This window comes from Balaenoptera ricei, chromosome 6 (assembly GCF_028023285.1).
Source record: "Balaenoptera ricei isolate mBalRic1 chromosome 6, mBalRic1.hap2, whole genome shotgun sequence".
NCBI classification, from domain to species: domain Eukaryota; kingdom Metazoa; phylum Chordata; class Mammalia; order Artiodactyla; family Balaenopteridae; genus Balaenoptera; species Balaenoptera ricei.
The window spans coordinates 94,836,035-94,852,926 of NC_082644.1; the positions used below are offsets into that span (position 1 = coordinate 94,836,035).

The 16,892-nt window shown below is 36.5% G+C and overlaps 1 protein-coding gene and 1 long non-coding RNA gene across 2 annotated transcripts in view; both read right to left on the reverse strand.

Moving 5' to 3' along the window:
• Positions 1-16,892, reverse strand: part of LOC132367237 (uncharacterized) — a 248,699-nt gene that overhangs the window by 168,743 nt on the left and 63,064 nt on the right. The window lies entirely within an intron of this gene.
• Positions 3,607-13,493, reverse strand: LOC132367914 (olfactory receptor 13C9-like). Its single transcript, XM_059926518.1, is given in 4 exon segments — positions 3,607-4,307; positions 4,310-4,414; positions 4,417-4,510; positions 13,463-13,493. Coding segments are annotated over 4 exon segments (903 nt in total). The 5' UTR covers positions 13,466-13,493.

The following is a 16,892-nucleotide window of genomic DNA, read 5'->3' on the forward strand; positions in this document are numbered from 1 at the left end:
TATAATAAGATATTTCACATATTTCAACACTTACACCCACTTAGTGGGCTTTGGGTATTACAAATTATATAATATAAATATCATGTCTTTTCTTTCTAAGTGCTAATGAGTTCATTTGTACCCTTGGATTTAAGGAACCACATGTCAGGGAATAGAAGGATTAAAAAGGGTATTAGTAGTTTTACTGAAGCACCCTGTAGCTTCTTGGAATGTACAAAAAAAATTGCAGCATCCTAAGACCAAAAACATACCACTAAACTCTCTGATATTTTTTTTTTCATGACTGGCACTCCTCCACTCCACTTCTAATCAGGATATATTTCTACAGATCTTTACATTTGTATATAGACATTCACATCATACACACATATCTGCACATACAAACATATCCACACATTTAAAACAAAGCCACATATTTACAGAATACGTAACTGTTTCCATTAAATTTAGCTATGCTGAAAAAGTGGTTATATTAGTTTGCTAAGGCTGCCATAACAAAACATCACAGACTGGGTGACTTACAAAATAGAAATTTATTTGCTCACAGTTCTGGAAGCTAGAAGTCCAGAATAAGGATGTCGGCAAGTCTGATTTCTTCTGAGGCCTCTCCTTAGCTTGTAGTCACCTTCTCATTATGTCCTTTCCTCTGTGTGTGAGCACAGCTGGTGTATGTATGTGTGTCCAAATTTTCTCTTCTCATAATGATACAACTCAGCTTATATAAGGGCCTACACTAACGGCCTCATTTTAATTTAACCACCTTTATAAAGGTCATATCACCAAATGCAGACACATTCTGAGGTGCTAGGTATATAGGGGGGAGGGAGGAATGGGGGGTTATACCTTCAGCATAAGAGTTTTGAAGAGACACAATTCAGCCTAAAACAGAGGTCAATAACAAATTAGCTAAAAATCTACTAAAGTTATTACATTTGTATATTACATGTATACAATTTTGAGTACTTAACAATATACTAAAAATGTTTAAAGTTATATTTACAATGAGGTACCACCTCACACCGGAAGGGTAAGCTGGGACGAAGTAAGAGAGTGGCATGGACATATATACACTACCGAATGTAAAATAGCTAGTGAGAAGCAGCCACATAGCACAGGGAGATCAACTCAGTGCTTCATGACCACCTAGAGGGGTGGGATAGGGAGGGTGGGAGGCAGACGCAAGAGGGAGGAGATATGGGGATATATGTATATGTATAGCTGTTTGACTTGTTATAAAGCAGAAACTAACACACCATTGTAAAGCAATTATACTCCAATAAAGATGTTAAAAAAAAATGATGTCTTGGTGTGCTACAGAAGTATAAATGACAAGCAATTCAGAATCAAGGAATAATTTGCAGGAGAGGTGAGACCTAAACTGATTCTTAATTTGTGAGTAAGAATTTGAGAGAGAAGTAATATAGGGAAGGATATTCCAAGAAGAGGAAAATAACATCAATGGTGAAAGATAAGAAACGGCATGATGAACACAGGAAAAGAAAATAACTCAGCATCACAAGAACCTAACTAAAGATGCATATGGAGGTTAGCGGAAGATGAAACTAAACAAACCAAAGCAAAGAGGGCCTCATTTGCCATAAGTGTCAATCAGGGCTTAGTTACAAATGACAGAATATCTTCTGGATGATTTAAGCAGAAAGGAATTATTTCATTTACTATTATTATTAAATGATAGCACGGGGGTGTTATCATTCCTTCTCAAGAAACTTATGTTTTCCAAATCACAAATCCTAAGAAAAATTGAGAAACTGGAAAAACAGTAAAAGCTTTCAAAATAAACTTTCTGAAGGAAAACCCTCTAGAGGCCAAGTATTAAATAAGTATATCAATATTATAATGATAGTGTATTTGCCCAGCAAATTTGAACACGTGGGTACATCAAAACAGGGGACTTGCCTTTCTTTCCTTCAGACCTTGATTCTACAACCCTGTGAGGCGGGAAAACACTTCTGGTGTTCTCCTCTGAGAAGAAATATGCACATTAAAATTTCTATTTGCTTTAATTAATTTTCTAGCTGAAATTTATAAATGTGATATAAGACTAGGACCTAGATCAGTATTACCAGAGAGTTTATGGAAGCAGTTGGACTCAAGCTGTGAGAAAAAACAAAATTAGAGTCTGAGTATACAGGATAGCCTGTGGGTCAAACATAATATGCCTGACTTCAGACGTTTTCCACCTACTTGGAATTCTTAGGGGGGGGGGGAAGTCCTATGAGCTGCTGTATGGGAACTAATAGGTTCTTATAACCTATTTTGTCAGAGTGTGAATCTGATACATCAATGGTCTCAACCTTTGCATCAGATTTAATCTGTGCATAATGATGATAGAAGCTAGAGGTAACCAAATAGAGTTCATGACTGTTTAACAGTCCTTCTACTAAAATTAAAAAGTAAGCTTGGAAAAATAAAATGAATATACCCCCAATTCCACGAACATTTAATTCTTACTCGCCTGCATAAAATATCTGTAGCCCCAACATCCTCTGAATTTAAAGATCCATCAATATAAAATGTGTCCAGCCAATTGGATTTCCTAGAATGTGGCTCACTCCTGAACACACTTTCTCATTCATCTTGGGCTGTAAATTAGAAGTGTTCTCTTCAGATAGAGTAAAAATTTGGGAGAAAGCCAAGGAAAATCAAGATAATGTTACCTCCTTCTGACATCTCCCAATCCTCTGCTTCCTCAGATCACTAGGGTCACAAAGCTAGTCAGTAACAGAGACAAGACATAAATGCAGGTCTACACTAGAAATCAAGAGCTTTGATATTCTAAGATTTGAAAAAGTATTGGAATTTCCTCAGGATATCAAAGAAAACTGGCTTCTTCTAAATCACACTGATATGACCCACCATCCAACTCAACACTTGTCCACATTTTCACCTGGAGTAGCATACTGGATTTCAAACTTAGTTTTAATTTTGCAAAATTTTCTTTATGCTAAAGCTAACAAGTAAGCTGAAAAAAAAATTTAGGGAAATAAAAAGGACATCTTGATTGATTGCATAGGGCTCACCCAAAAGCCCCATTTACCCACTCCCTCTATAGTCCCAAAGGTTCAGTATCCCTAGAGTTCCACAGAAAAAAATATTCTAAATACTGAGCAAGAAAATAGTATTTACTGGCTTAGGACTATTTGGAGATTAATGGGAAACTACAACATAAGACTCTCCACTGGAATGTGGGTGCAGTGTTTTGGGGGATTTCTGTTTAGACTTTTTCACAACAGAGAGCTTTATTTATTTTGAAAGATTTAATGAAGCATTACTTATGAAATAATGCTGTATAAAAAAGTGAACATAAAGAGGCATATAACACTCAATTCCAATACTGCAATGAATATAGAATATCTTTCATAACGTATTAGGGTAATAGGTGCTCTCTCTCTTTTCCTCACCCTACTGTCCTGTATCTTGCAAATTCTCTACAATAAGCATGAAATAATTTTGAAATGGTGTCATTACTAAAATTTTTTAAAATAAAATACAAAAGTGCAAAAAGAAGTTAAATTAACCAAAATCCCAAAATAATTCTCAAGTTTCAACAATGTCCAACATGTTCACAGTCCAATATTTTTCCATTCACTTGCTAAAGAACCTTCTGTTAGATAGATGTGTTACTGCTTCCTTCACATCCTTGTTTCTGAGACTGATTAAAGGATTCATCATGGGAGTCATCACCCCATAGAACATGGATATAAGTTTGTCAATAGCATCCAAGACATCTGAATTAAGTGGCTCTTTAGACTTGGGCTTCATGTACATGAAGAGAATAGTTCCAGAGAATATTATCAGATGAGCCGAGCAGGTAGAGAAGGCTTTGCTTCTCCCCTCAGAAGTGTGGATTTTCAGGATGCTGGAAATGATTAATAAGTAAGAGATGACAATCAAGAGCAGGGGCACCAATGTGAACAATATCGCAGCCACAAACATGATGAACTCATCGCCTGAGATGTCAGCACAGGCCAATTTCATGACAGTCAGAATTTCACAGGAGAAATGATGGATGACATTATTCCTGCAGAAGGGCAACTGTACCACAAACACAGTTTGTACTGCAGAGTTGACAACTCCTATGATCCAGGGGTTGCAGATAGCCACATACCGGTCAAAGGCCATCATGCCCAGGAGCACACACTCTGTTGTCCCCATGGCCAAGCCAAGGAACATCTGTAATGCACAGCCAGAGAAGGAGATCTTCTTTCTTTCCAAGAGGAAGCTCACCAGTGTGGAGGGAATGGAGGTGGTGGTGTAGCAGATGTCCAAGGAGGAGAGGTTCCCAGGAAGAAGTACATAGAGGTATGAAGGTGGGAGTCTCAGATGCTGATTAAAATAAGGGTGCCATTACCCAGAAGGATGACCACATACATTATTAAGATTGGCACAAAAAGAGTAGTTCAAGCCTTGGGTAACCAGAAAGCCCCTTCAGAAAAAATTCCACCAGAATGGTTTGGTTTTCCCATTCCATTTTACTTCTCTCTTTTAACTGTAAGAATTCAAATATTTTTTTTAAAAAGCAATAGTTTCTTTACTATGGTAAGTCCAACTTCACCAATGCACAAATATAGAAATTTTGCATGAACCCAATGAGAAGACAGCAGAAAGAAAATAGGGAAGGGGAAAAAGAGAGAAAAGTAAGGGAGTGAAGAAGTAAACAATACAGGAAGAGAAATATGAGGGAGAAGCAATTGTACTGATCACTCTTTCTGAACCAGCAACTGTGTGTGAGGTTTTTTCCATGCATTACCTCATGTAAACCCCACAATTTTTATCATTTTAAAGATAAGGAACTTATCTAAGTTAAACTAAGTGAGTTTAAGCCTAAAGTCATATAAATGATGTGTAGCAAAGCCTGGGCTCAAACTCAAGCTGGCTTGTGGTCCATAATAAGCTGAGATTTAGGCAGCCTAGCTCCTGGGTCAGGAAGATTCAACAGTAACCCACTGCATACTGAAACGCTGAAAGAAGTGTGTCAATCTGATGGAAGAATGGTCAGCAAAAAACCCAACCAGTGTTTACTGATTGCCTGATTGCCAAAAACACAGGTGTAATTTATGTGAAGCCCAGTAATCTAAAGTCTTCTGACAATGAAAATACCTTTTTTGATGATAGAGTGACATTTTTAATTTTATTTTTTAAATTATCATACAGTAAAATATACAATAAAATTGATTTTGTCTCTTTCAGCTTGTAGTTCTATGAATTTTAAAACATATACAGATTCATGTATCTATCACAATAATCAGGACATAGAACTCTTCTATCACCATAAAAACCCCCTTGGGCTACCACCTTATAATCACTCCTTTCATCCATTCATAAATCCTGGCAAAGATGTATATGCTCTTTATCCCTATAGTTTACCCTTTAACAGAATGGCATATAAAAGGAATCATATGAGCCATTGCCATCTGGCTCCTTTCACTTAGCATAAATCCTCTGAGATTCATCCAAGTTGTTACTGGTGAGTAGTATTCCATTGTAGTGATATACTACAGTTTATCTATTTACCTGTTGAAAGACATTAGGGTTGTTTCCAGTGTGGGGCAATAATGAATAGGCTGTTATAAACATTTATGCCCAGATTTTTGTGTGAACACAGCCTTTCATTTTTCTAGGGTAAAGATCAAGGAGTGGCATACTAGATGATATGAGGTAAGAATATTTAAGTTTATAAGACACTGTCAAAAGGTTTTCCAGAGTGGCTGCATTTTTGCATTCCAACGTATGAGAGTTCTAGTTGCTTCCCATCCTGATCAACAGTTGATATTGTCAGTAATTATATATATTTCCCATTCTAATAGGTATGTGGTGATATCCCATCATGATTTTAAATTACATTTCCCTAATGACTATTGTTTGGGGGTTTTTTGCCATCCTTATACTCTCTTCAGTAAAGTATCGTTCATGTCTTCTGCTCATTTTTAATTGGGTTGTTTGTTTTCTAATTGTTGAGTCTTGAGAATTCTTCATCTAGTCCAGCTATGAAACATTATCAGATATATGACTTGCACATACTGTCTACAAGTCTGTGACTTGTCTACTCATTCTCTTAGTGTAAACACTTTTAACTGCCATTTTAACTGGTTGCTGCTTAAATCCAATGGAAGGGGACACAAAGAAAGACTGTAACCAAAAAGACATCTTCCAACAGTTCTGTTCTTTAACACCTCTCACTTGGAGTGATTCCTCAGGGAGATATCCACATCACCCAGGGAGCACAAATAGGTTCTGCATCCAAAGACCTTGCCTCATAAAGTCTCAGGCCATTCCTTTTAATTTTTCCTCAGAAATAGCACCTCCCTCTCCCAACACTCACACACACACACACACACACACACACACACACACACAGACACACACACACAGACACAGACACAAATTTCCAGTAATATTCTTGTTCATGGACACAGAATCCATTGAAATTGCCCTAATTCATTTACAAAATAAACAGGTACTTAATGTATAGACCATTTCTTCTTATTCAAGAAACTTGGTACAAAATTTAGGTCTGAAGTGAATCCTTTGGACCTATTCAACCAGCTTCTAATCACCTATACCTGCCTTTGGCCACTATTAGGGTACTTCTCCTTTCATCTTATTTTCCCTTTATTTCAATTAACCCAACCGTTTATGCTTTTGGATTCTTTTATACCCCAAAGATGCATGCTTTTTTTACTCTGAGTCCCAGATTCACCTTCTTAATGCTAGGTGATAAATAAAGGCTCCCAAGTCCCAATTACCTGGTAAATGATGATTGAGAAGCAGTTTTATGCTGTAAGCTCACTTCGTCTACTGGAAAGAATATCCATTTTTTGGTATGAAGTTGAGATTTTTACTGACATGCAGGTGTGCTTTAGTATTTCTATAAAAAGGTTCTACAGATAATAGAAAACTTCTAGCATGAAGTCGCAAGATGTTGAAAATATTACATCACAATGTATACGACTGCACCCTCCACAGGCCCAGCCACAGAGAGGAGGAGGCGGCTATCAAGTTTGGAGGGAAACGGGCTTTGAGGTGGCGTGGCCTTCACTGTGCACAGGCAGAAGCTCAAAGCGCTACCCAGCGAGAGGGCCTGTGGCAAGTCTGTGCTGCAGAAACAGCCGCACTGGCCTCCGCTTCCTGTTTTCCCAGCTTCCACTGTTCCCAAACTTATCCCACCTGGGGGCCCACACACACTAAAAGCTGTAGCTTCTGTCCACGCTGCTCCACTCCGGCCTCACTGAAACCCTTTTCTGAGTGGACCGGCTCGATGACAGGCCTCTGTCTTTGTGAAGAACATATGAACACACACTAGACATGATTTCTGTATGGATTAAGCCTGTCTTTGGCCAGCAGTGACCACAGGGCTAGGGTCCTTCATCCATATCCTCTCTGCTAACAGGTCCAGGTACTAGCTATGTGACCTTGGGCAATTTACTTAACTTTTGCATCTCAATATTCTCACCTATACCGTGGGGATTTTAATAGTCTCATTGTGGTGTTCTTGGGAGAAAAAATTTTTAAATGCATATAAAGAATCTGGCATAAGGTAAATACTGTTTTGGTTTCCTTCATCTTCCATTGACTTCATTTTTTTCAAGTTCTTCCACGTTTCTTTCCCCAGTTTTCACTCCTAAAAAAGTACCTTTAAATTTTTATCAGTCAAAACTGGTCAGGTATCTGGTTTCTTCTTACCCAACCAACATACAAATTTTCATCATACCTGATATGATATTGATGCCAAACTCTACTCACTTTGTAATGAGTGTTATATCACTATAGCAAAGGCCAATGCCATATAAAACAAGGAACTCACAGGTTGACTTTTTTTTAAAAGGCTATTTCAATTCATTTATCTAAAAGTTAAATGAGTGTATGTGTGTGGGGGGTTGGGTCACAAATATTATGTCTAAAGTTACCACAGGAATGCATCACCACCAACAACAAAATAATTAAAAGTTCTCAAAACAATTCCCCAAATACTCATGCACACATAACTATGAAAGTCAAAATTCTTTCCAATTAGCTAAGGACTCATTCTTCCTCTTCATTTCCTATTACACAAACCAAAAGATGTATTCAAACAAGTAATAAAGTTTTCCAAATAGCACCCCCAGTGAGAGGCTCCAGGACAGGGACTGCCTGTCTGTTCATGATTAGTGCTGGAAAAACATTTGTAGACCAAACCAAAGAAAACTGAACTGGTGCCATAAGGTAAATTGTTACAGAATCGCAGCTTTGGTGACACCAGCCTACTTTATGTTCTGGATAAGAGTGCAAATCTGCTGCCTATTTTTCCAACCTCATTGGACCAATAAGAAATGACACCAGTAGACATGTAGGCACTTACACTGAATCATGGACCAGGAATCTATATTCTGGCTAAATAAATCTTTATTCCCAGTAAGATAAATTCTTGACCTATATATCCATATTTTTTGGATATTCAAATTACTTCCAGTTTCAAATTACTCTTTGGGTCATATTTTTCATTTTTCTCCTTTTTCTCAGTATATCAAAGAAAATATCATCTTAGAATTTTTTAAATTCCTATTCTCTATAGACTCTTCATAATAAGAAATATTCTATCACCAGTTCAATATTCAACTCAGTTCACTGAACTGATATCCCCTTGGATTTGTGTTATTAGTACGTTTTCAGCAATTGCCTTAAATGGAAGGTCGACTTGCCTCCTAGGTTGTAACACACAGCAGATTGTTGCACTGGTCTATTTGCAGCCTATTGCACAAAATTTTCCATGGCGTTGATAAATTTCTGAAGGTGTAACCACTGAGGAGCCATAATGTCACAGGACTTTTCTGGAAAACACTGATAGCAAAGGTACTATTTCAAAATTGTTTTAAAAGCTTCTATTCATTAGAGCCAAATAAGATGGTTTACAAAGGGAGTATATTTTGGTTCTGCTAGTACAAAAGTAAGAGGAAAATGAATATTTGAGAATATGGAAGATTTCATTTGCCCTTCAAGCCCAGGTGGAAACAATGCCCCATTGTGAAGACCCAGGAAATTCTCTAAAGAATCTTCTCTTGGCTCAGGAAGGCAATTTAAATATTTCTTCCTCTCAGGGACTCATGCAATTTTCTAAGCCATAACTTTAAATCGCTTCAGGGAAAAGATGTTAAAAACTTTTGAAAACTTCAAGAATAATGTCCTAAAGATTTAATTATATTAGATCCATTACTGTATTTCAAATAACCAATCAGAAGTCTTGAGAATGTGTTTTATCCCATTCTCAATCTATTATCATATACTGCTGGAATCCTTAATCCAAACATATTCTGATGGTTTTTGTCCAGACCCTTGTTTATCCTACTATGTCTTACTGATAATATAGCAGAAAGACCTCTTTTAGCCACATTAACTCTTAGTTATTAATAATAATAATAATACACAAATTTCTAGTCATTCTTGTAAGAATTTTATGTATATTAGTTATTTAATTCAAATTTGTTAATTTGTTAATCAATTAGTGAGTAAAGAGAAAAAGGGTTTTATTGTACAATATTTTCTAATAATTACTGCATTTGGCTCTGAAACTCAGAACTCTGAAACATGTGCTATGTGAATATGAGTGGCATTTTGAAATTCACAAAAAATTCAGACGTTTGAAACCATGTAATGAAAACCTATAAGCCATCAAGCTATTCAGTTTTCTTATTGTAACTCTGCAACTTAATTTGTAACTCAATCACACTCCATACTATAAGCATCTCCAAAGAATTTACCTAAATATATAAATATACCCAGATTAACCGACATACAGTCACCACCTATCTAATTTACACAATTAGGAGGTAATGGGGTGTGTGTGTGTGTGTATGTATATATGTGTGTGTGTGTGTGTGTGTGTGTGTGTGTGTGTGTGTATATATATATATATATATATATATTCCAGATGCCCTCAGCCATTTTTTAACTTCTGCAGGCAGTGCTCACCTTTCCTTGAACTGCTTCACCCAAATAGTGAACACAATTTGTTCACCACAAAAATCACTAACCTAGGTAAAATGAATTTTGACTAAAAGTCTGAAGATAATGGGGGAGAAAACAAAGCACTGAACAGGAAAGTAGTTAAAACTGGGTGTCGGGCTTCCCTGGTGGCGCAGTGGTTGAGAATCTGCCTGCCAATGCAGGGCACACGGGTTCGAGCCCTGGTCTGGGAAGATCCCACATGCCGCGGAGCGACTAGGCCCGTGAGCCACAACTACTGAGCCTGCGCGACTGGAGCCTGTGCTCCGCAACAAGAGAGGCCGCGATAGTGAGAGACCCGCGCACCGCGATGAAGAGAGTGGCCCCCGCTTGCCACAACTAGAGAAAGCCCTTGCACAGAAACGAAGACCCAACACAGCCAATAAATAAATAAATAAATAAATAAATAATAAAAGTGTTTAAAAAAAAAAAAAAAAAAACTGGGTGTCAACATCACTGTTTCTGAAGTTCATTGACCTGATTACAAAGAATTGCTTTCTGAACATCTTAATAGGTCCTGTGGTTAAGCTTCCTTCCCAAGAACAGAGCTCCTTTAACCATTTCTTCCTTTCTTCTCTGCAAAACACAAGGGGTCCTCAAAATCCTATGTCCAACATTACTTAAGTGAAGCCCTCAAATAAGTCACATCAGAACAGTGTTTCAAGAAAATGGAAATATTCTTTTACTTTTTTGACAGAGAAATTTTAGTTACTATTTTTTAACCTATCTCATACCAGATATTTATTTTAAAATGCAAATCATTCTTCCCTGCCTCAGACTTTGTGTATCACAATCCCAGGAAATGGAATACAGAAGCCTGCATTTTTAATAAGTTACCAGTGTCACTCAGCTGTTTTATGCACTAGAAGAGGAATCCCATGAGCTGATCTCACTGCTATTAACACTACTCCAGCTAGTGCTCACATAGTTGTTACACCTTCTACCCCAATTACCTCTTACTTGATGTAACATGGAACCGCTCGTTTAACTCATGTGCTATTTTCTCTTTTGGATCCTTTCAAGAATGAAAAAGAAAAATGGAAAGGACCAATTGGACAACTGAAATTGAGTTCATTCTGAGAGACCTTTCTGAGCACCAAGGAATTGACAAAAATTTCTTTTTTGTCCAAGAATCCCACCTCCACACACCATGGACACCATGGACTTCTTTTTTGGTAGCCTCTCCTTGCTGGATATCTGATACACATCCTCTTTTGTCCCCTCTTCCTATTATTAAAAAAAGTATCTCATTCATAGCTTGTATTACATAAATGTCTATCTCTTTATGTAATGGGGTCCACAGAGTGTGTGCTCCTGGCAGTGATGGCATATGGTTTCTACATGGTCATCAGCAAATTTCTAAGATAATTCATCATCATAAACTAGAAACTTTGTGTTTAGATGGAAGCTACCTCCTGAGGATTAAACTTTCTCAATGGGTTGGCACAAAATGTACTCATATTATGAGTGTTCTTTTGTGGAAGAAATATCATTAATCATTTTTTTGTGAAGTACTGACTTTAATAAAGCTGGTCTGCACAAGTATTTTCTTGAATGAGAGTATAATACTGTTGGGCAATGTAATATTTTCATTTGCTCCATTACTGCTAACTTGTTTCCTATATTTTCATCATCTATGCTGTACTGAGAATCAATTCAGCTGAAGGAAGAAAAAGGCCTCCTCTACCTGCTCAGCCCACATAACAGTGGTGATTGTGTTTTATGAGACAATCCTCTTTATGTACATAAAGCTAAAGTCCAAAGACATGACTTTGAAGAAGCTGATTACCCTGTTCTATGGGGTAGTCACCCCCATGATCAATCCTATCATCTACAGCCTGAGGAACAAGGAAGTGCTATGAGAAAAATATTGAGTTACTACTGGTTCTGGAGAAAATGATAAGAAACTGACATCTTTGAGTTCATGCACAAAACAAGCTCACATATTTTAAGGCAAGTGACTGGTGGGAGGGAATGGAGAAGGAAGAAGGCAGACAAATAGAGCTGAAGGGATGTCTGTCCAGGGATTCTGGCAAGAGATCCTCCCAGGAACCTCTGGGATCTCCCCCATCAAGGATTCCCCTGCGGGACCATGGGCACACACAAAGCACCAAGTACTAAGAACATACCTTCCGCCACCCAACGCTGCCACCACCTCCTTTGTTGTTTGTTTTGTTTCTCCAGCAGCATTTTTTTATGTACTCAGGCCTATTCCTAGTGGCCAGTCAGCTCTGGTAACAGAAATCAAAAACTTGTGCTATAGTGCCACCTTCTGAAAACAAAAGAAAGGCTCCTATTTACCAACTGTGGAACAATTATAATCAGAATAAACAAAGCCTTATCTAAATAACAAAGGTGTTTCCTACTTCAAATGCAGAGGCACGAGGACTTTCATCAAACACTATGAAAATATCACAATCATCTGGTACCTCAAAAAAGAAAACAACAATCTTCCAGCAACCAGACCTGGGAATATTGTGATCTGACACCTGTTAGAATGGCTATCATCAAGAAGACAGTAGACAACAGGTGCTGGCAAGGATGTAGTGAAAAGGAAACCTTATACACTGTTGGTCAAAATGTAAGTTGGTCCAACCACTATGGAAAACAATACAGAGGTTCCTCAAAAAATTAAAAATAGATCTACCATGCAATCCTGCAATTCCACTTCTGGGTGTATACACAAAAGAAATGAAAATAGGATTCTGAAGAGATTTATGCACTCATGTTTATCACAGCATTATTCATAATAGCCAAAATATGGAAACAACCCAAATGCCCATCAATGGTTGAATGAGTTAAAAACAGATATATATACACCATGGAATATTATTCAGCCCTGTGAATGAAGGATATTCTGCCATTTGTGACAGCACAGATGGACCTTGAGCACATTATGCTAAGTGAGATAAGTCAGAAAGAGAAAAACAAGCCCTGTATGATATCATTTATATGTGGAATCTTAAAAAAATCAAATTCGTGAAAAACAGAATAAAATGGTCGTTATCAGGAGATAATGGGTGGCGAGATAAGATGAATAGTGTGAAGTGTAGAAACCTGTAGGGAGTAGTAAATAAGCCATAGAATCTAATGCTCAGTATAGTGAATATATACAATAATATATTGTATTTATTGTAATTATGTAATCTGATAAATAGTGCTACAACAACCTCTTTACAATATATAAATGTATCAAAGTAACACGCTGTACACATTAAATTGACACAATGTTACATGTCAAACATTCCATTAAAAAGTATTTTAAAATCCAAGATTTAAAGGCTTAGAAAAAAGAATCAAGGACCTGGAGACCAAATCAAAAGGCATAACACACATGTAATTGGTATACCAGAAAGAAAGGAAATAAAGATAACATCAGAAATCACTGAACTACAAAATAGGCAAAATCCTCAACAAAATATTTGCTAACTGAATTCAGTAATATGTTAAAAGAATCATATACCATGTTCAAGTGGGATTTATTCCAGGGTGCAAGGATGGTTCAACATCTGCAAATCAATCAATATGACATACCACATTAACAAAATGAAGTATAAATTCATATGATGATCTCAATATATGAAGAAAAAGCATTAGACAAAATTCAATATCAATTTATGATAAATACTCTCAACAAAGTGTGCATAGAGGAAACATACCTCAATATAATAAAGGCCATGTGTGACAAGCCCACAGCTAACACCTTACCCAATGGTGAAAAGCTAAAGCTTTTTCTTTAAGATCAGGAACAAGACAAAGATGTCCACTTTGCCACTTTTATTCCACATAGTACTGGAAGTCCTAGTTAGAGCAACTAGGCAAGAAAAAGAAATAAAAGGCATCCAAATTGGAAAGAAGTAAAATTGTCTCTATTTGAAGACAACATGATATTATACATAGAAAACCCTAAAGACTTCACCAAGAAAAATGTTAGAATAAACAAATTCAAGAAGTTGCAGGACACAAAATCAATAGTGTAGAAAAATCAGTTGTGTTTCTATGCACTAACAATGAACTATCAGAAAGAGAAAGTAAGAACACAATCCCATTTACAACTGCATCAAAAAAATAAAATACATTGAAATAAATTTGACCAAGGAAGTGAAAGACTGGCACACTGAAAACTATAAGACATTGATGAAAGAAATTGAAGAAGACACAAATAAATGTAAAGATATTCCGGGCCCATGGTTTGGAAAAATTTATATTGTCAAAATGTTCATACTACCCAAAGCAATCTACAAGATTGAATGTAATCCCTATCAGATTCCAATGGCATTTTTCACAGAAATAGAAAACAAATTCTAAAATTTGTATGGAACCACAAAAGACCCCAAATAATGAGAGCTTAAGTCCATTTAAAATAGCACCCAAAATACTAAAGAATAAACTGAATTTATTTAGGAATAAGATCTCTACACCAAAACTACAAAACTTTCTGGGAGAATTTAAGACCAAAATAAGTGGATAGATATATCATATTGATGAATTTACATAGCATTGTTAAATTAATTCTCCTCAAATTTATCTTTAGAATCAACATAATCCCAGTCATAACCCCAGCAGCTTTTTCTGTAGAAATATATAAGCTGATCCTATATTTTATATGAAAAATCTTGACTTTCCCACAAACATCATTATGAGATTATATTATGTTCTGTTCTGTTTATTTTGACCAAAAGGTAATTTTGGAGGAATGTAGCATGGAAGGAAAAGGTCTAAACACAACAGTGCATGTCTAAGAAACTATAAATATTTCATTAGCATCTCACTAAGAAAGAAGCCTTAATGACCTATATGGGAAAAGAATCTAAAAAAGAGTGGATATATGTATATTTATAACTGATTCACTTTGCTGTACAGCAGAAAGTAACACAACATTGTAAATCATACTATAATTTATAGTATGTAATTTATACTCCAATAAAAATTTTTTTTAAAAAGAAAAGAAAAGAAGCCCTTAGAATCCACTAACTTCCCAGACTGGTAGAAATTGCAAAACAGTGTTTCTGAGCAACTCTACTCTGTGACAAGGGCCACAGTATCTCTTATCCAAACTAGGATACTTCTGAGACTGAAACAGGGTATTTTTAACAATTATACTAGGACAACCAGCATAAACTTGGATCACTGCATGCAAATCATATTATATGGTCATCCACAGATTATGCTATCAATAAAATTTTAAATAACATTCTTATCCTGGTGTTAGTAGCATATTTCATTGACCAAAGGCCAGTAATAGTCCCTTTAGCTCAGGTCCTTACCCCTTGATATCACTGAGGTCTGTTTTAGAAGAGTAAAGAGCCTTTCTTTATCATGTGTGTCCCACCAAAAAGTCTGAAACACAAGAGCTGATATCCAGGTTTTTTAACAAATCCATATCTGTGGATAAATGATGCATTTTCATTCCACACAGAAAGAATCTTGTTAGGCAAGACACAGTAGAGCAATTTAAAAGAAATCTGACAATCCAGAAATCCTTGGCTTCATTTGAAACTACCACATTTTTTTCTCTAATAAGGGCAGCAATATGTGTGGATTTATAAAAATAATCTATGTCATTTGTGCACACATTAGATATGTTCTTTTGTATGATCAAGGAAAAGGCTAATTATTCTCTATTGGTCCATATCCATTATCCCAGCTTAAGTTTCTTAAACCCAGGATGAGCATGGCTGTAAGCAGAATTGGGCAGAAGAATCCTCTCTTGCACTTAACACCCTCATGAGGAGCTTTTTTCCAAAGAATATTACAGGAAAACCAGAGCAGTGTGTCTCTCTTCTAAGAATAAGTGTCAAGCAGGAGCCAAGCAAGACTTTAAGAGATTCAACTACGTGGGAGTATAAGGAAGTCTTAATTCTCAATTCACAAAATCCTTATATTGGGTACATCTTATTAGCCCTTCTAATTATTTATTCATGGTTAAAATACATTCCCTCTACCCTCATTAAATAAAGCACCTAAGCCTTGTTCTGACTCCCGTCATCCTTTCAACATGCCTCATGGATCAAGTCTCTATTTTCCTTTGAAAATATTGTTCTACTGTGCTCTTCACCTGGGATATCTGTCCTCTACTTTCCACTTGGAGAAATATTACTTATCCTTCAAACCCAGGTAAAATGTTATTATTTACTTGTGGAAGATTTGTTTCTGTGATTTTACTGTTTTTAGTTTTATAATAGGTTTTATCACAGTGTATAACTGTTTCATTACTCCCATTTCTGCCATGGGATGGAACACTACTAAAGAGCAAGATGCAAAGCCTATTTGTCTTTTTACTTTTCCATTCTTTAGTAAAATGTATTGACTCCACACCCTGAGGGTTTGGGTCTTTGAGTGAAAAAATATGTCTTGAACATCACTTTTGAATGTTTTTCTTCTCAGAAGTATCATAAACTCTTCCAAGTAGCACATAAAATCAAATTACACCTGGCAGTAAGCAAAAATTCACTTCTTCTATTTAATAGGAGTGAATCTCTCATTTTCGCAATAGAAATATTATATTTTTGTCTGTGACTTTATTTTCAATTATTTTATCTTTTCATTCACCTTAGCATGATAAACGCATCTCTCCACTGGTATATTCTATATTCAGTTCAATAGCCAATTTCAATAAATCAATCAAATAAACAACAAGTATCCTATTTAGTGGGCTCCTTTTAGACCTAAAAGCATTTATAGAAACTGTGGTTTATTACTAGGCTATAGTGGGACACAGAATATATAAAGGATCTAGCCCCACTCAGGGGGGATCAAGATGGTGGAGTAGGAAGATGTGGAGCTCACCTCCCCACACAAACACATCAAAAATATCGGGTTGGCCAAAAAGGTCGTTCAGGTTTTTCCCCAACATCTTACGCAAAAACCCGAACAACCTTTTTGGCCAATCC